General features: G+C 37.6%; 1 protein-coding gene across 1 annotated transcript in view; it reads right to left on the bottom strand.

Annotated features, from left to right (window-relative positions):
• The window catches only part of MBTD1 (mbt domain containing 1), a gene marked incomplete in the record, with an annotated part of 2,241,711 nt that overhangs the window by 577,791 nt on the left and 1,642,912 nt on the right, over positions 1–21,008 (bottom strand). Inside the window, 2 exon segments of the mRNA XM_044084938.1 lie at positions 300–447; positions 19,148–19,252. Of these exon segments, the coding sequence (XP_043940873.1) occupies positions 300–447; positions 19,148–19,252 (253 nt within the window).

Genomic DNA, 21,008 nt, shown 5'->3' with positions numbered 1-21,008 from the left:
GCTAGGCAGTGCATTGGCTAAGGTTACTGTAACACAGCTTCAGAGTCTAGGGTTCAACTCTTTATGTGATTGTATGTTTGGATAGTGCATGTTCTTTCTTTGTCGTATGGACTTTCTCTGGTATCCCATATTCCTTCTACCTTCCATATAATTATCGATGAAATAAATCTACACATTTAACTAGCTACAAAGATAAGTAAATTAATTAACCAAGCCAACTCATTCTTTGAAAAGGATGTATATTTGCTGACATGAACAAACTCAAAGTGTTATCGTTAATGATTTAAAAGAATGCATACCTCTAGGAGGCGTAAGCTCTATCGAGTTAATTTCACAAAAACCTGCAGGAAAGATTGAAGGAGAAGTACTGTGGTAACAGAACCAGTCTGATCCATCTGCAGCTTCAGAGCCATCAATGCCAATCATCAAGTATCCATCTGCCAACACCTTGAGAAAGGAGACAGTACTTTAGGATGGAATTAATTAATATTTACAAGACAGAAATTTATGGAACTGCAACAGATTACATCAGCAGAAAAAAGTCCATTCTGTTATTTTGCTAATTCATAATTATTTTTAACTTCACCAGGATGGAAATCACTCATCTTTAATGACTTCATCTCTATACTTTTATATTTACCCTTTTACATAATACGCAAGCATATAAACATACAATTATACATTACTATTACACATTATATTATTTTAGGTTGGGGACACTGGGAGGGAGGGTGAATGGGTGGGACATGACTGCTTGTGAAAATATCAGAAAACTTTTTTTTACAACTTTAGAAACATGTAAGTAAACTAACCATAACAGCAGATGTTCGAATGATCGTTGCTACAGTAGCCTTGGCTATACAAGTTAAATCCTGGTCAAGATAAAAAAGATGACCAGCTTGCAATGCTTAAGGACAATTTCCATGTGCTCAGAGCATTGACAACTTGAGAAGAGCTGTAGAAAATCAGTTGTCAGGGCGCTATGGCTTTCAGAGCTTAGCCCTGAAAGAGCACAATGCTAGGTAAATAACATTCAAATGTCCATACCTGGGCAACAAAAACATACCAAAAAATAAGGGGAATAAAAGAAGGGTGTGGCTACTGCAACAGTGATCTTTCAAAAATCTACTGTCGTGGTAAGTATACTTGGACAACCGTACTATTTCTTCATTTGATCACTGCTGCAGCAGCCTTAGCTATATTGGTAGAATACCGCAGCTAATCTGGACTGTGAAGAGGAAGGATGAAAGTCCAGGAACTCATGGAAAATGGTCCCAGCAATACCTGTTCTAGATCTGGAAAACGAGTCTAATTTGTAGTGCTTTGTAAAAGTATGTACAGAGGGCCGAGCTGCTGCCTCTGGAATACTTCGAGTCCACCCATTTCCAAAAAGCCACTGATGAAGCAAATGCCCTAACAGAATGTGCCTTGACCCTGCCTAGTAGCACTTGTTATGTTGGGTATAACAAAAGGTAGTAACATCAGACAACCATTTGGAAAAATAATTAAACCACCAGTGTGAAAAAGGAAGAAAACAACCAGCCAGTGAATCCACCAATAATTTATTAAAAACTGAAGAAACTCTTTCCTTTAACGTCTCGGCTCAACACAAAAGCCTTCAAGGAGTAAAAACATTACAGAAAACTTGCCTCATATACTGTGTTCAATTAAACAATCAATCAATTAAATGAGATATTTCCAATTTAACTCTTCGTTAAGCCCATATGGGTGTAGAGTGTTAAATTTCAAAATATAAAGAAATTCCTTTGTCAAAAGCCGTTTTTTAAGAAGACATTCATCAAACAGTGATACTTTAACTTTTTCTAATATAGTACCCTGTAGTCCTTCACTACAACTATTATGAAAAGATTTAAAATGAGTTGCTATAGAGCTTTCTTCTTTCTTATTATGGATATCTCCTATATGCTCAAGCATTCAAACCTTAAATGCCCTCTTGGTCTCTCCGATGTAAAATAAATCACAAGGTCATTTGAGTGCATATATAACTCCCTCTGTGTTACAAGTAAAATTGCAACATGAGTCAAATGGAATATGATTACTATTAGCAAAATTATTTATTATGTACTTACATGCTTTACATTTATTACAACAAGATGTTCCCATCGGAGATATGTTTCGGTTAATGTTGGAGTCAGGAGTACAAAACAACCCCTTTAAAATTAAGTTTTGTTTATTTCTACCCCTTCTATAAGAAATACCTAATCTGGCATTTAACCAGGAAGAGACATTTTTTAAGGAACACAAATAATTCCAAAAATATTTCACTTATTCAATAATTTCAGAGCTAAAACATCCAAATGTAGTAACAAAATAAACCAGCTCAGAAAATTCTTCACCATTAATTTTGTACGGAATCAACATCTGAAAATCTATTACGATGTAATGAATGGACAAATTGTTCAACCAATTCTTTGACCACCTTCAGCAATAAAAATTAAATCGTCAATATAACGAAAATACCTGATCACATGGTGGTTTCATTATAGTTTCTTATGGCCAGTGATCCCCAATACAACTTGCCTCGTGTATTTCGAGAAACCATTGGTGATGGTTCTCAGATGTCGTTGGGCAATTTTTTGAATAATGCCTCTGATCGTAATCTACCTACTCATACAGCAACTACCAATGTGCCTAATGTGCCTAATTCCTGCATTACCTGGGATAGATGGGAACAAGAAAGAAATCAACGTTGCCACAATCCCTTTGAGAATATTGGAAGGAAATTACCATCGTTCTTGCCGCAAGAAAGTAAGTCTTTATTTGAACAACTTGATAAACTCATTTGGAAAGAAACTGATACCTTTTTTAATTTATCAGGGCTGCAGAAATATCTGGACTTAGATATCACACCCAGAGGGTTAAGAGTATATAAAGATCCTACTCTGCCCTTTGATCTGCAAAATGCTGCCGATGTACAATTCCACAAATGCTGGGTAAAATTGGTGGATAGAAAGAAGCGAAAGTTGTTGAGAGATCTACGTGATTATGAAAACGAGAAGGCATTTATTTCCAAAACCAATAGGGGGAAGGCTCACAATCATGTGAGGTTCCAGAAACCGGAAAACGGTTCCTGTATGTATGACTCCTCTCTACCTGCTTCAGATGGACTGTATACATCTTGCGACAAACAACTAGATAACCCAGAGGATTATCCTGCTCTACCAGCAGCACAACAACCTGAGCGTTATCAACAAACTTTTCAGAATTGAACAACTCCAGAGGGGGCAAACAAGGCACAAAATGAGTTCGTGAATCACAAGGACAGTTACAGAGAGACTTTTACCCCCACAGAGAGTACAAACGAGATAAAATATAATGCTATACCTCTAGCTAATAATAATGATATTATAAATCTATCTGGACATGTCTTTACGGACTATAAGTATTCAGTTTTGAATCGAGGCTTAAAATTTGTTCCAACTGTAGTACCTCGCATTCATGACATTAAATGCGATGTTTTTAAGTTTAGTAGAAAGCTGCAATTAAAATATTATTTTTAGAAAAACAACTGCAGAAAGTGATTTTATAGATGGCAATGACAATATGAATTTTTCTGATGATTTTTTTTACTTGTGAATCACAGTTCTTTTAATGCTTACTGTAAACTAAATACAAGCAATGTACATACTAAAAGTGTGTTTATTCCTCCATATTCTAATGAAGAAGTGTTTCATTTCTCAACTATGTTGAATTTTGCACTAAATATAGATTTTATGGAGTTTGATAGAAATAGAGGGTGTATTAATTATAATTTAACTATTATTGAGTGGAAAGCCCTCAGGACCATTGAGTAAAATGGATAATGTTATTTTTAAACCCTCAGATAAAGGAAATAAATTGGTTATTATGCCCTATACTCAGTATTTAATAATGTGTATGGAGTATTTAAAGGATGATCAAACTTATGAAATTGTTAATATGTCAGCATATAATGAGGCAATGAAGGAATATCATGAACTATTACCTAAAGGTAAAAGACTTGGATATTACACAGATGTAGACATTAAGAATAAATTTGATATAAAGAATAGTAAAATGGCACACTTTTATTGCCTCCCGAAAATACATAAAAAATTAGATAGACCACCAGGGAGGCCTACAGTTGCTGGATGTGACTATTTTACACATGCACTAGGTGTTTTTTACACCATTATTTAAGCCCTGCAGTATATAAACTTCCTTCCTATATTAGAGATATTTTTGATTTCTTAGATAAAATTAGTGATATACAATGGAATAGTGATATGTATTTTTATACAATAGATATAAAGAGTTTATACACCAATAGTGGCCATGCCTTTGGCATAGAGGCAGTAAGATTTTTCTTAGGAACTTCTCCAGCTACAGAATATGTAAGAGAATTAATACATTTCCGTCTTATAAAAAAAATTTCTTTGATTTTAATAATATTCTTTATAGACAGACACGGTACGGCCATGGGGGCTTGCCTTGGCCCCCATGTACGCTAATCTTAGCATGGGCCTTTTTGAATTACAATATACCTACAGAAGTGCATTTTTTCATCAATATGTGATCAGGTATTTTCGTTACATTGACTATTTAATTTTTATTGCTCAGGGTGGTCAAGAATTGGTTGAACAATTTGTCCATTCATTACATCATAATAGATTTGGTCTACAATTTGATGGTTTGTTAGTAGGGACATGTATTTCATTTCTGGATGCACAACTGAGCATTAATAATGGTATTGTTTTTCATAGTACTGTACATAGAAAATATGATCAAGGCACACATTTTGTGCATAGGGACAGTTGCCATCCTACTCATTTTGGAAGCTCTTCCATGTGGTGAGATGTTAAGGGTATCTAGATTATGTAAGATCATCTGGGATTTAAGAAAGGAATTAAAAATAACTGTGGATATGTTTGAGAAAAGGGGTTGTAATAGAAATCTGATGGAAAAAAGCTGGAAGTAATTATGTTCTGGCTCTTCTATAAAGAACCCACATACCAATTTTCAGATGTTGGTTCCGTACAAAATTAATGGTAAAGAATTTTCTGAGCTGGTTTATTTTGTTACTACATTTGGATGTTTTAGCTCTGAAATTATTGAAGAATTGAAATATTTTTGGAATTATTTGTGTTCCTTAAAAAATTTCTCTTCCTGGTTAAATGCCAAATTAGGTACTTCTTATAGAAGGGGTAGAAATATACAAAATGTACAGTTGTGTACCTACCATAAATGTAGATGTTCGAGTGTATTCACTGTTGCAGTCATTACACTTGGGTTATCCTGCTGGCAGGCTACCCGCAGTCGGCCTGAATTCCAAAGTCCTGGTCAAGCGTCGGTTGCTGTTGCCTCTTACCTGACGTCAGTGCGCCAGGGGTATATAAGATGCAGCCGACGCCATTTTCTTCAATTTTTCTTGCACCAGATGTCAGGTGCCCCCAAGAAGGTAGGCAATACATATTGCTAATAAAAAATACAGTAAAATAAAATTAATACCTTCATCTACAAGCAAATACAACACATAGGTTGTATAGGATAGAGAAGTATAGATAAGTCCCAGCAAAGAAAGGGGGATGGAGGGTGGGTAACCTGGACTTAACAGTGAATACACTCGAACATCTACATTTATGGTAGGTACACAACTGTACTATGTTCATCGTGTTTCACTGTTGCAGTCATTACACTTGGGTTGAATCCCAAAGCTGAGGTAGGGCGGCTGGGTCTAAATAGGATTAGGAGTGGCTATGAGGCCCTGCAGAACTGCAGTGGCAAAGCCTGCTCTGGATTTAGAATAAAGAGGTAAGTGATAGTGCTTGGTAAAGGTGTGTACTGAACTCCAAGTTGCAGCCTCCAAAATTTCCTCGGTTGGTACTCCTCTGAGAAAGGCTGCTGAAGTGGCTGCTGCCCTGGTAGAATGTGGCCTAATATTCTTAGGCACTGACTTGCCATGCTGTACATAGCAGAAATGAATACAGTGTCCTATCCATTTTGAAATAGTCTACTTTGAGATAGCCATTCCTTGTGATCCTGCAGCATATGCTACAAACAGTTGCTCAGTTTTTCTGAAAGCTTTTGTTTTGTCCAAGCAGAAGCATAGCTGCCTGTGTATGTACAAAGAGTGCAGAAGTCTCTCCCCTTTATTCTGGAGATTTGGATAAAATGTTGGCAAATGAATGGTTTGGTTAAGAGCCACACTGGATACTACCTTTGGCATAAATGTTGGGTTTGTCCTCAGAGAAACCCTGTCCGGATGAAAAAATGACAAAAGGCTCCACTGCCATTAATGCCTGTAACTCTGAGACTCTTCTTGCTGAAGTTATTGCTATGAGCAGAGCAGTTTTCCATGATAAGAATTTTATATCAGCTGTAATGGCTAGCTCAAAAGGAGGCAGTGTGAGCTTCTCCAAAACAAAGTTGAGGTCCCATGTAGGTATCAGTGCTTTCCTTGGGGGTCTTATGTTTTCTGCCTCTCTGAGGTACTGTCTTAGCAGTGGATGAGAGGAAATAGGAGGTGCCGTATTGTAATGAGCTGAAATGGCAGAGGCATGGATCTTAATTAATGAGAAGGATAGGCCTTTGTCCAGCATCTCAGTTAAGTATTGTAAAATCTGAGGAATATTTGGAACAAGTGGTTCAAGTCCTTGTGCCTGGTTCCAAGCACAGAATCTCTTCCATTTTTCTGCATAAGATTTCCTGGTGCTGGGCCTCCTGGCTTCCAAAATGACATCCATAACAGCTTTAGAGAGAGGTGTGTTCTGAGTGGCTATATTATTTGCCATGCAGCCAGCTTTAAGGTTCTGAGATGGCTGTGCAGGATCCGATTGTTTTGTTGAGTCAGAAGATGAGGAATTTGAGGTGAAGTCCAGGCTGGGCCTTGAGACAAGCTCTTTAGGATTGGGTACTAGTGCTGACGTGGCCAGTCTGGGGCAATCATAATCATTTTTGGCTTCTCTTGTCTGACTTTTAGGAGTACCTTGGGAAGGAGAGGCAGTGGTGGAAAGACAAACTGTTAGGGTTTTCCAGCTGAATGATAGAGCATCCACTTTCCATGCTTGTGAGTGATCAGTCCTTGTGCAGAATCTCTGTAGTTGGCAGTTGTGAGGGGAGGCAAAAAGATCTATGTCTGGGCATCCCCATTTCCTTGTTATCACGCTGAAGGTCTGTGGATCTAGTTTCCACTCGTGAGGGTCCATGAGGTTTCTACTTAGTTCATCTGCCAGAATATTTTTCTCTCCTGGCAGGAATTGTGCCTGCAGATGTACTTGATAGGTCAGTGCTGTGTTCCACAAAGTCATGGCTTGCCTGCAGAGGGGGTAGGAATGTGTGCCCCCTTGCTTGTTTATGAACCACATAACTGTAGTATTGTCCGTCTTTAGTAATAGTTGTCCTGGATGTAGTAAATCCTTGATGGCTGTCAGGGCATTCTGTACAGCTAGCATCTCTTTTTGATTGATATGAAGATGCATTTGGTCCGTGGGTGACGTGCCCTGAATACATTTTCCTGCCATGTGTGCCCCCCAGGCATAATCCGATGCATCTGTTGTTAGTGTCTGCCTGGCTGTGGGTAAAGTGAAAGGCTGTCCCTTGTGGTGACAGGCCAATGCCCACCATCGAAACTCTTATTCCCTGCCTGCAACAGGAGTTATTATTGTTTCCAGGCTGTGGCAGTGTTGAATCCAAACACTTTTTAGATACCATTGTAGCTTCCTCCTATGCAGTCTTGCATATGGAATTAGTAGGATGCAGGATGCCATGAAGCCCAAAGCCTGCAGAATTTTTCTTGCAGGTAGCTGGGTCTTTGTTGCCATCATTTGAAAGTAATGAGTCAGTTGCCTTTGCTTGTCTGGTGTGAGATAAGCCATCTGGGCAGTTGTATTTAAGCTTGCACCCAGGAATATTATCTCTTGAGAGGGCACTAGTTTTGATTTATTTTCATTTACTGTGTACCCTAGGCAAATTAGTAATCTTTTTACAAACGCCAGATGCTTTAGTAGAATGTCCTTGCACTCTGCTTGAATAAGGCAGTCGTCCAAGTAGGGATATATTTGAATTCATTTTTGTCTGCAAAATGCAATTACTGGTGCCAGGCATTTTGTGAAGTCCCTGGGCGCAGTAGATAAGCCAAAGGGCAGTGCAGAGAATTGGTAATGCATTGAGCCAGCTATGAATCTGAGGTATCTTCTGCAAGTTTGTCTGATTGGGGCATGCAGGTATGCCTCTTTGAGGTTCAAAGTAACTAGCCAAGCTTTCTTGCCCAGCATGGGTAGAAGTTGCTGCAGTGTCAACATTTTGAATTTTGGAACATCCAGGAAAATGTTTAGAATAGACAGGTCCAGTATTGGTCTCCAGGCTTTGTCCTTTCTGGGTACCAAGAAAAGTCTTGAGTAAAATCCTTGCCCCTGTTCTTGCTGTGGTACTATTGGGATAGCCCTCAAGTCCATGAGAGCAGAGATTTGTTTTTGTGCCTCTGCCCATTGATTTTGTGGCAGGTCTGGCATACCTTTTGACCTTGGAAGGGTGTGAAAGTGGAACCTGTAACCCTGAGAAACAATATTCAGTACCCATTTGTCCTGGATGATCATGTGCCAATTTTGTGAGAAAAGTGCTAGTTTTCCCCCTAAGTGTGTTGCCAAAAGGTAAGTGCTTGGCATTTGTAGAGGAAAGTCATTGGGACTGTTTCCTATAAAGTTGTGATTTGTCTTCTCCGCCTTTGGGGGCTGAAACACCCCACTGTTTAGGTCTGTATGAGCCTTTGGGCTGAGATCTGCCTCTTGGGCGTCTGTATCTGCCTCTTTCCTGTCTGACACTGGAAAGGACCAATTTTTAGAAGGCCAGTTCCTGCTAAATCTAGGTGGCTGAACCTGTAAGAAATCCTTTACTGTCTGCATTGATTTTGCTTTATCCTCCATTTTCTTTAACACCTCTTCTGCCTTAACACCAGAGTATTATGCTGTAATGGAGCATCCAATAATTTTGCTTTAACATGATCAGGTAAACTCTGTTCTTTTAACCAAGCATGCCTTTGAATGACAGAACCTGTAACTGTGGCTTTGCAAGATGCCTCTAATGAATCAAAACCACACTGCAAAGTATGCTTTCCCACTTGTTCAGTTGCATGCAATAAATCCTACATTTCCTTGTTCTCAGGACATTCAGAGCTTGTAAGCATTTTCTGTTTTAGCAAAGACATTAGGTTATTGTTGATATTTAAGCATTTGAAACTGGCAGTTTAAAGCCCTTACAGCTAAAGCAGCAGAGGTGTACATTTTCCCCCATCTGTCCAGTGCTCTAGAATCCCTATCAGAGGGAACAGGGTTTTTGCCTCGATCCCTTTGGGACCCTGAGAAATAGTTTCTGGATCAGCAGCAGAGTTTTTATAAAGAAATTTATGAGAATCTGGAACCCTGTAGTACCTATCTGGCTTAACTGGTGCAGGTGGTAAAGAATCAGGAGTCAAACTGGATTCAGAAAAAACATCATCAACAATATCTAGTGCAGGGGGGATAGCAAGAGGCCTGTGCTGAGACAATAAAAGAAAGTCTCTGAGCCTTTTCTTGGATTCTGAATAATCCTGGCTCTCCAAATGGAAATGTTCCCTCTGGTTTCCCCAAAAGAGTAGCCCTCAGGAGGAGAGGCTGAAGGGATAGATTCTTCAGCATCAGAGTCCTCACAGGGAGGAAGAGAATATCCCTGTTCTGAAGAGGAATCAGAAGAAAGAGAGACCTGATCAGAGGAGTCATAGTCAGTGTCTTGCCTAGGCCTTTTATCAGGAGGGGGATGGGAACCCCTGATCAAAGTAATTAGGTCCGCGGCCATTTTGAGCATCTGTTTCTTTGGCATGGATGACTGTCCAGGAGAATGCCGTACTTGTTTCTTTGTCTTTAAAGGTGTTTTAGACTTTGCCTTGGCTGCTGAAGAGGTCTCGATAGTAAGCTGTGTAGGTCTGAAAACACCCTCAGAAGCCGATGCCTGCTCAGCGGCTCCGGACCCATCTGAAGGAATTGTTTCCGTAGACCCAATAGCTTAAGTTTCCAGAGGCCTAGTTGTCTCCACGTGGGAGTCGGAGGCGGCCTGTGGCTCTGAGGTAGCGGGTGTCAGGGACTGCGTAAGCACCGAACCGGCGACTGGCCTAGAAGAGGCTTCTTTGTCGGTTTTGGACCTCGGATGCCTGTCTTTTTCTTTGTCCTTGCGCTTTTTATGGACTCGGGTTATCAGTTGTTCCGACGGCATTATATAGTTAAACTTTTGGCCAAAGTAATGAAAAGCAAAATTGAACCGATGCTTAATAGTGCGTTAGTTGAATCTAGCACAAAACCGACAACTAGCAACGTCATGGTCAGGGCCTAGGCAAGGAATACAGTACGAATGAAAATCATTATGAGGTATTTGCTTCCCACAAGAAATACAACTGTTAACTTTTACTGACATAGGACTGGGGCAAGAAAAAGTTTCCCCAATGGGGTACTTAGCTTTATTGAAGATTTCGGATCTGAAATTCAAATTCAAAAATCTCAGGAGTCAGCCGACCGGCACTTGCAAACTGCTTTTGCTTCGGGCACCACACGGCAAGAAAGACTGAAGAAAATGGCATTGGCTGCAACTGGCACACTGACGTCAGGGAAGAGGCGACAGCAACCGACGCCAGACCAGGACTTTGGAATTCAGGCCGACTGCGGGTAGCCTGCCAGCAGGATAACCCAAGTGTAATGACTGCAACAGTGAAACATGATGAACATCTTAATTGTAAAGGGGAGGTTTTGTACCCCTGACTCCAACACTAACCGAAACATACCTCCGATGGGAACATCTTGTTGTAATAAATGTAAAGCATGTAAATACGTAGTAAATAACTTTGCTAATATTAATCATATTCCATTTGACTCATGTTACAGTTTTACTTGTAACACAGAGGGAGTTATATATGCACTCAAATGCCCTTGTGATTTATTTTACATCTGAGAGACCAAGAGGGCATTTAAGGTTAGAATGCTTGAGCATATAGGAGATATCCATAATAAGAAAGAAGAAAGCTCTATAGCAACACATTTTAAATCTTTTCATAATAGTAGTAATGAAGGACTACAGGGTACTATATTAGAAAAAGTTTAAGTATCACTGTTTGATGAATGTCTTCTTAAAAACGGCTTTTGACAAAGGAATCTCTTTATATTTTGAAATTTAACACTCTACACCCATATGGGCTTAACGAAGAGTTAAATTGGAAGTATCTCATTTAATTGATTGTTTAATTGAACACAGTATATGAGGCATGTTTTCTGTAATGTTTTTACTCCTTGAAGGCTTTTGTGTTGAGCCGAGACGTTAGAGGAAAGAGTTTCTTCAGTTTTTAATAAATTATTGGTGGATTCACTGGCTGGTTGTTTTCAACCATTTGGAAATAATCTGCTTAAACACAGGTTTTTCCTTTATTCTTACTTTCACAAGAAATGAATAACTGTTCAGAGATTTTGAAGGTTTTAGTTCTGTCAAGACAGCATCAGATTGGTGTGTGTACTTCATCTAAGTAAGATAGTATCAGAGTGGTCTGTGTACTTCATATAAGTATGAAGAATCCTTTCTCCCTCATATTTATGATCCAGAAAGAATGGAGATGGCTAGCACGGCTTAAAGTAAGCTCAAATAACACTTTAGGAATAAATGAAGGATTTGTTCTCATTAAAGCCCTACCTCAATGAAAAATGAGATGAGGCTGACCCACCAAACTCAAACATTTTTCTTACAGATGTCAGAAGAATCAGCAAAACTGTTTTCCATGTTATGATCCTTAAATTAGACAAATTAGCTGGTTCACACAGAGCAAGAACTAACTTTTCCAAACAATGTTAATATCCCAAAGAGAAGCCACACGTTTTTAAAGTGGATAGGAATGTAGAAACCCTTTCAAAAACATGTTAACATAGGAATGCCTCGAAAAGGTATTTGTTCTGTGTGTAAAGGGAGCAAATTTGTTCCGACCATTTTTCCTTCATTTGCTGACATTTATTTTGAAGTAAAAGTTTTTATTAGGAAACTTTTACTTAGGGTGTATTTTGGAAGGTTTGCAGGTCAAAATGTTTTTGATTCAGTTCCTAACGAAGTTTATAGTGAATCCTCCAGTGATTCTGAATTTGATGAAAGTCTAATGAATTTATCTATTTACAACTATGAATGTGATGAATTTAATATTAGCTCTGATAGATCTGATGATGAACAAATAAATACAAATGTAAATGTTAATTTTTTAACTGGCTATGGTAAGCTAATGATGCCTAAATTTAAGAATGTTAATAATAAGTTCACACCACAGATTTCAGTACCAGCAATTTCTATTTTTCAGAAAGTACTTTTAAGGGAAATAGAGATGTCCTTTTTGGAATTCTGCAAAGAAAAAAAGCAGTTTAATTTGAACAGAGAGGAATGGTTGGCCTTAAAAAATTTAAAGAAGCTGAAAAATGAGTACATCTTTAAATGTGCCGATAATGGTGGCAATTGGGTCATTATGGATAAACAGGATTATTGTAAGATGGTTAATAGACTACTTTTGAATTGTGAAGAATATAAAAAGCTAGAAAATGACCCCATTAAATCATATAATGAAGAGTTGTTATTTTTGTTGGAAAGGGGTGAATGGTTGGGTTTTTTTTTCACAAGCTGATGTTAAGAAAATGTATGTTAAAAAACCCATTACACCCATTCCATATGCATTGCCTAAAATCCATAAGGATTTAGTGGAGCCCCCTGGCAGGCCTATTGTATCAGGGATAGGCTCCTACTTGGAAAATGTTAACATCTTTTTGGATTTTCAATTAAAGGCATATTTGAATAGGGTAACTGCTCACATTTCCAACACACAAGAACTCATTAATGAAATTCGTTGGGATAGTGACTATTATTGGGTGACTATTGACATTAAGTCTCTATATACTAATATTAATATCAAGTGGGGGCTTGAGTCAATATTTAACATGTTAGGTGAGGGACCCAGAACCAGTTTCTTGATCAGTTTATTGGAATTTTGTTTGACCCATAGCTATTTTATGTTCAACAAAGAATACTTTCTACAAGTGAGGGGTACTGCAATGGGTGCAGCTTATGCACCATCATATGCTGTGATTTATATGGATTCATTTGAAAAAAAAGTTTATCTATCCCACTGATTTTTTTAAACAAAAGGTAGTTTTGTATAAACGTTTCATAGATGACTTAATTTTCATATGTAAAGGGGACATGTTGGAATTTTTTAATTTTTTTGAGATATTAAATAATAATGAACAAAATCTTTCATTTTCATACGAGGTCAATAGAAATGAAATTAATTGAATTTAGACCCTTTAGGAAAAGTACATCTGTGAACATGTTTTTGCATGCAACTAGCATGCATCCCCCACATTTGTTAAATGCATTACCATATGGAGAATTCAAAAGAATTTATGAGCATACCAGTACAGATGATGAAGCAGATAATGAGTTAAAAAAAGTTTTTCTGAGATTATTGGAAAGAGGGTACAACAAAAAGCACTTATTAAAATGCATGGACACTGTAGTAAGAAGGAATTCCATGTGGTTGGGAGCTAATGTGCAGTACCCAATCAGCACGGAAAGAAATGAAGAAAAAATATTTTTTGTAACTAAATATACAGCTTTTTCAAGTAAACTTGTATCTTTGATTAAAAAATTTTGGTGTTTAATAAGTGAAGATGAATCCATAGGTGATTTTTTTCGACATAATATAATTTTTTCATATAAGAGGGGAAAAAATTTGAAAGAACTGTTAAATAATAATTTATTAAATCAAGAGAGGCATTTTTCTGCTAAAGTGGGTACTTTCAAATGTGGATCCTGCAGTATATGTGATAGGGTGACTAATGTGAGGTCAATTAACAAAATAAATCACATCTCTAGGTATTATTTCAACTGTAAATCTACTGGTGTTGTATATATATTGGGTTGTTCTTGTACTAATATTTGGTATATAGGACAAACAAAGAGGATGGTTAGAATAAGAATCCTGGAACACTTGAAAGATATAAGGAACTTGAATCAATTTAGTCCAGTTGCTAAACATTTTATTGATGCACATGATGGTCGATCTGACAGTCTAAGATTTAGTATATTGGGTAAACCTTTTATTCATAGGGGAGACAATGTATCGAGCAAATTGCTAGAATTAGAGACCAGGATGATATTAAAATTTAATACTTTAAAACCCAATGGTTTAAATCAAGAATTGGGTATTTAACACACATTTAGCATTCTGATGATTATGTTATTATTTGATATTGTATGACATTGCATGTTATAATATATGTATTATATATATTATATTTTATGCATCACTTAAAGTAAAATATTAACTTATTTGCGATAATATATTTACTAATTGTTTACATATTCATATAAAACGTATTTACTTTATTTATTGTATATTAATATGTATTTAAATTATATTTATACAATTTTGAAGTCTCTTTTGAGATCACTTTCAAACAAAAAAAGTTTTTTTCCTTTATTGAATTTGAAAGTTGAATTGATTAATTGATTAATTGTCTTGAATTAAATGATATATAATCTCACTGTTGTGGTGAAGTGAGTTGTGATCCTTGAAGGCGAATTTCCGAGGTACCAGATCGTGTGAACAATAAAGGAAATTTTACTGGTGAAGTACTGGCTGTTTGGTGTGTATTGCTCTTACTGTTTTTGCAGTGTTTTTGATATGTGTTCTGTGTGTGTGTGTGTGTGTGTGTGTGTGTGTGTGTGTGTGTGTGTGTGTGTGTGTGTATTATACATGAGGAGACAAGCTGATATGACCGACAAATGAACCGTGACAGAGAACTTTAAACAGGGCAGAAGATAATAATTCAGAAATATTGTTGAATCAGAGAGACACTAGCTTTAAAATGGTCTTAGTTCTTATCATGGCACCAACTAGAAAATTGTTTCCATTTAGCAACATATGATTTACTAGTTGAAAGTTTCTTTGCCTTCATTAATACCCTGCTGAGTATTTTCATAAAACAGATGCCTAAACGATATTAAAACTCTACCATCTATGCAGTTTGCTGAAGTTGTTCCAAGCTGGAGTATATTAAGCAACCCCTGTCTTAAGGATCCGGTCTGTGATAAAGACTGTGCTGAACTGCTATATCCTAGGATACCATGACTAATTTACACAGAGGATAAGAGCTGGAGCCCCCTGTTTAGGTGCCACATCATTGTGGTGTCATCTGTAATCACTTGCAATGGGCCCTAGGGACCAAAGATGAGAGAGTTGACAGCATTTAAAACTGACATCTTTTTATATTTGTGTACTTTGGTCCATCTTTTTTGCTTCAAAGATACTGCACTTTTACTCCCAGAAATTCCACTTCCAAAGCAAAATCTGAGACATCCATAGTTACAGAATGAGCTGGAAGGAAAAATGGGAAACTTGGGTTCAGATAAAACTGGTCTCTCCATGAGGCTTCTTTCTTTGGTACTACAAACACCCTTGAAAAAAATCATTTTCCTGTCAAAGAAAGTGGAGCAGGTTCTCCCCGAAGTTAGCAGATGCTAAATGACAAGAGGGAAAAAGAAATCTGAACTTGTGGACAAGAACGAATTCCCTATTGCCAAACAGATAAATGGAGATCCAGATTTTTTGTTGGAGAGAGGCATTTAAAAGTTTGCCAAGGTGGGGGTGGGGAAGGGGGGGGTTACCATTTGTAAAAAGTCATTCAGACTTCTTGGACTGCCCTGGTTTCCAGAAGGTTCCTCCATTATTTTTCATTTTGCAGCCTCATTGCCATTGTTTTCTGAACAGAACATCTATTTACCAGAAATGTGATGAGCCTGCTTATTTTGCAGTTTATAAAAAGGTACTGAGGTGTGTGTGAAACCTTTAACAAAGTTGGAGATGGAAGACTGAAATATCTGAGTCACCCCTGAACCAGTTTCCCTCTCTCATCAAACTTTCAGGAACTCAGCAGCAGATGGTCTATAAACAAACCTCTGTATCCAAAGGAGAATTCAAAATTTCAGCTTTAACATCCACAGGTAAATTTTGAAAATGAAACAATGCAAATCTTCTCATTGGAGTCCAACAGCAGTTGCTCTGTAAGAGACATCAGCTGAATAATAAGCACATTTCAGAGAATGTGTGGTCACTTGAGACACAGAAGCAATAGGTGTATGCATAAAAGTTTTTTCTTCACAAGAGGCAAAAATGGCTACAATCTTCCTCATATTCTCAAATGATGTCAGCAAAAACTTTATATAAGCTTGACAATTAAGAATTGTAAAATAGGATTCTGTGCTATTTACTCAAGGACTATACTCCCATGTAGAAGGGCATTGCTCTGCAATATGCTCAAGACTCAAGGTGTCAACAATTCTCTAAAGGTTGGAAAACACTTAAGGAGAAGTAAAGCCCAGAACTTCTTAACTTGGCCAGAATAGTTTCATCCAGGATTACTAAAATGGGTTATTAGAGCAAGAAATGGGGGACAGAGAGACTGTGAGCTCTATTATAAGTACAGCGTACAACATTTTGATTCATACTTTTCATTAAGAATTAGAAAAACTTTCTGGGGAATGGGATAAAGAAATGAATATGAAAATATATAAAAAAAAAGGTCTGGGATAAGATTATGCTTCATCCTAGACATGGTTTCAGAAAGAAAATTAATCCAAGCCACCATCAGAAGACACAGACTACTCAGAATTAGAATCAATGACCTGAAAAGAAAAAAAAAAAAAACGTTGTTCCTACTACATCACTTCCTTGTCTTGTTCATTATTATATTGGGAATCTTCAAAAAATGAAGAATTCCTTATGTTTTAACCAGTAAAACCAGAATGAGAACGGTCAAAAGCCTGAAGTAAGTCAAAAAAATCATTCCTGTGTAAAGTAAATGAGACAGAAAACGATAAAGGTTTAACTTTCTGTTTCTTCACAGGAATTTCCAAAGAAACAGCAAGACTCCTGTCAGACACATCATTCCAGCCTGACTAGGCAGAGAAGCATTCCCTAACTCCTTCCGCAGAGGCTGATGAGAATGGTTCTCCGTTGCCCACTAAGGACACTCCAACAGTCACAGAGGATGTGACTAACCTCCGACCATGGTGGCTGAAGGGACTAGATCAAAGGAGAGCACAGAAGATGAGCAGTTTGAGAAACCAAAAATGGTCACAGTAGAGTCACCGATCTGTGGCCGAGGCAAATCTGTAGCCTGCTAAAGGGCAAAAGCTGTCTGGAAATGTTCTTCTTTTTGTGGCTGGAGGAATGAAGAACAGAGATAAGTTGCTCCATGGTAAAGCCGAAAATGAAGCTAGGTTGGTTTGGGTGGGCATAATGGTTAAGGTATTTAACTAAAAGACACAAGGTGCGGGGTTTAATTCTCATCTTTGAAAGGAAAATTGTCTAAGCTTAAAATGGGCCTGTAAGGGGGAACCAGCCTAGTACTTACATATGAATTAACCTATGAACTACACCTAAAGACCAGGTATCACTGACAGCAGCAGTCAGCAAAAGAGGCAAGTGTCAACAAAGTAGCAATTTCAACATAAAACACCAAGAAAAGGATAACACACACTTACCCCTGCTCTTAAACACAGTTTCATAAAAGCAACAAAGGAGCGACCAAGGCAAAAAAAGTCACTGAAACAAAAAAAGTCACAGAATCCTTTACCATAAAACGCTTTATTAAAGCAAAACGAACCATAAAATGTGGTAAGCGCTTTCGCATAGAGCTTCCTCAGACCAACAATACAAACAGAAGTAAAAGCATCTTATATAAAATAATTTAAACACCAAATCCTCCAATCATGAATAAGTACCAATTAGTCAATAATGAGCCCTTAAAAACATACTACCATGACAACAAATACACAACACAAGGCAGCATGAATGAAGACTGTGGAAACACATGAACATCTATACATAATATATATCTAAGGAAGTAAACATTTAAAACCTGACAATGTGATATGTGTGCAATAAAATCAAATACTATTTCCTAATCCTACACTTTCTACATTTTATTCTTTTTGAGAGCAACGGTGCACCTACCCGGTGGATTACTATATTTTACACAGTTTCAAAAAAGTTTTACCACTAAAAAAATTAAACTATGCTTTTACCAAGTTTTTAGAGTAAAAAAAAAGTAGAACCACAGACTTTGAAAATTCATGTGACAGTTGAATAAACATAATATTCTTAGCCTCAGGTAAGATACTGACAGAAAAAGGTAAAGTTTCTGTCATAATACTCATGAAAAAAGGTAAAGTTTCTGTCATAAAATAAAAAGTGGAAGTTTTTTTGCCTGAAATAGAATTTACATGCTCACCAACACAGAAATGCTAGCTAACCATGAATCCTCAAAAGTTTTCTTTGGCAGCAGGAAAGCTCTGAGGGGTTTGGCGCCCAGACATCTGATTTTCTATAACTCTGCTTAAGCTGTCAATAGTCTTGGTGCAAGAAAAGTGCCCTGATGCTTTAGAAGCTGGTTGTCTATTATATCCTGTGCAGGACATAACCCACATGGCTAAGGGTGCTGCAGCAGTGACCAAATGATGAGCACAGTCTGTTACTTCAGGAGTTACAAAGAAGATTCACCTGACGTTAAGAGCTGTATCTGCCATTTCCAGTACTTGGACATCCCCTCCATGTAGCCCACTAAGGAAAGAACACTGCAGACTTGTCTGTATAAACATGATCTACATTACAAAGTCAGCACTCCTGAAACCACACATTTCAACAACTCAAGTAAATCCTTGTAGTAAATGGCAGCAAAGCACTTTGGAAGTGGTAAAAACACTTTTTATTAAACCAAAATAAATAGATAAGCGCTTTCGTCAAGAACCTTCTCAACTTCATTAGATCTATTTTTTATTTTGGTTTAATAAAAATTGTTTTTACTGCTCCTAGAGTGCTTTGCGGCCATTTACTACAAGGATTTACTTGAGTTGCTGAAGTGTGTGGTTCCAGGAGTGCTGACTTTGTTTTTCTACAGTTTGTGAACTTTTGTGCTTTTTTTATGATCTACATTACAGTGAAACAAAGTCACATTTTTGTGCATCAAAAGCTCCATGTGATTTTCTAATTTTCTATTTACCCTAATGGGCATTTTGACAAAGAAAAAATTGCAGCATGCTAAAATTTTCTCAACAAATTTGTTACCTTTCTTATTGTTGCAACACATATTGCAGAAAGGTTTAAAGGATCGATGGCTTCCAGTTTCATTCCATCTTTAAACCATTCCCCACTTTGGTCTACATCTTTTACCTGAAAAACAATTACAAAAATGTCATATAAATTGAATAAAACATAATTATTTACACCTAGAAAGAAATTATGTATGTAAAGTTGTTAAGTGAAACAAAGAAGGAGCTCTCCACCCTTAGGCTGATATCCAAATGGGAGGAGAAAACTAAAAGGCAATGGTCAGACATAAGAATGTGCAATACTACACAGCAGTGTTTCTCCTTTGGGAATGGAAAAAGTAGGCCCTGCTTGCTCAAGAACTACCCAATGTATAGCTGGAGCACTGGTCATTCCTCTGGATGACACGGCTATGCCAGTGAGACATACTATGATTTTATGCAGTGCAAGACTACTGAACTACATGTACAAACTATGAAAACACTCTGAAGAAATCATTGGTCCAGGATGACATTTGACAGTAATAAATCTGCATGCTCTGCATCAAAGAAACTGAAGAATCCGGAAAGTACGTTTGTATAAGGTGCTTACCATAAAAGTGGATCTTTCAAGACAGCTCAGTGTAATAGCAGATCATAAATAAAATCTGTGTTAACGCAACTTTCTTGTCACATTTTATAGCCAGATTTTCCTTAGTTCTTCCTACTTTTCCCTGTAAGGACCAACACAGGTCTCCAGCTACTGAAGGTAAAGGCGCAAGAGGAATGAAAAGGTTTGTGTGCATCTTACCATACTTCTCTCTCTCTGGTTCTTCAGACCTTTATGATCTGCACTGTTCTGCAGTGAAGTATACTTATGGATGGCCAAGTCCACTGCTAACCAGCACTTGTAACATCTAGCAAAATAAGCCCTCACAAATACTAACTTTGAACAACTGTATAGGAGATTCACTAAAAACAGGGTTAGTCATAATTCTAAAAAACTGCGACATAATAGAGAGTCAAAATGTGTTAGCAAACCATAAAAATGAAAAACACTTGAAGTTTTACAAAATCATAACAGTAGCTAGGTGCAATTTCCTAGAAGGAAGGAAGGAAAGGCAGGCAGGCTGGCGAAACTGTTACAGTGACCTCTCCTCAAAGATTTACTATAAAGGCCAACTACCTTACATACAAATCCTTCTTTGAAAATTGATACAACAGTGATGATCTTATGCATTGCTCAAAGACAAACTTCTGCTTTATGGTTTTTGGTGAAGGTATGGGCAGTATGCTCCTTGCAGCTTTTCATCTATCCTGCAGTTTTAAGTGCTTTTCATCTATCCTGCAGTTTTAAGTGCTACTGTATAGAGCGCGTGCTTGCACATTACATATAATATTTGGTCAAGTGAACTTATAACTGAATGCAGCAGATGCTGAAAAAAGATGAAGATCAATTGCAGAAAGTAAATGTGCTGAAAGTTTTGGATATACTGAAAGATAAGGCATTACCGGGTTGAAAGTTTGTGTGTGTGTGTGTGCGTGCGTGCGTGCGTGCGTGTGTGTGTGTGTGTGCGTGCGTGTGTGTGCGCGTGTGTGTGCGTGTGTGTGTGCGTGTGTGTGCGTGTGTGTGTTGGTGGTTAGGATAATAGCAAGGGCTAGGGAAGAGAAAATTTTGTAGTGTGTGCTTGTGGTTCTTTACTCTGTGTGTCTGAGTGTTTTGTGTTAGTGGCAGTATTATGGAATAGGTTTTTCTAAGGTACCATGTGGAGCTGGGATGAGAGGCAACAGCAGAGTTAGGATTAGAATACATCAGTGAGGTAGTGCCTTACCGAAGAAAAATCCTTTCTGTAACACTACCACTATTCACTGAAAGTAAGCCTGAATTTAGTGGCGGGTTT

The sequence above is a fragment of the Protopterus annectens genome, chromosome 10.part0 (genome assembly GCF_019279795.1).
Source record: "Protopterus annectens isolate FY-2018-M chromosome 10.part0, PAN1.0, whole genome shotgun sequence".
NCBI lineage: Eukaryota > Metazoa > Chordata > Ceratodontiformes > Protopteridae > Protopterus > Protopterus annectens.
The sequence above is the reverse complement of the archived record's forward strand: the minus strand, read 5'-3'. Positions and strand labels throughout refer to the sequence as shown.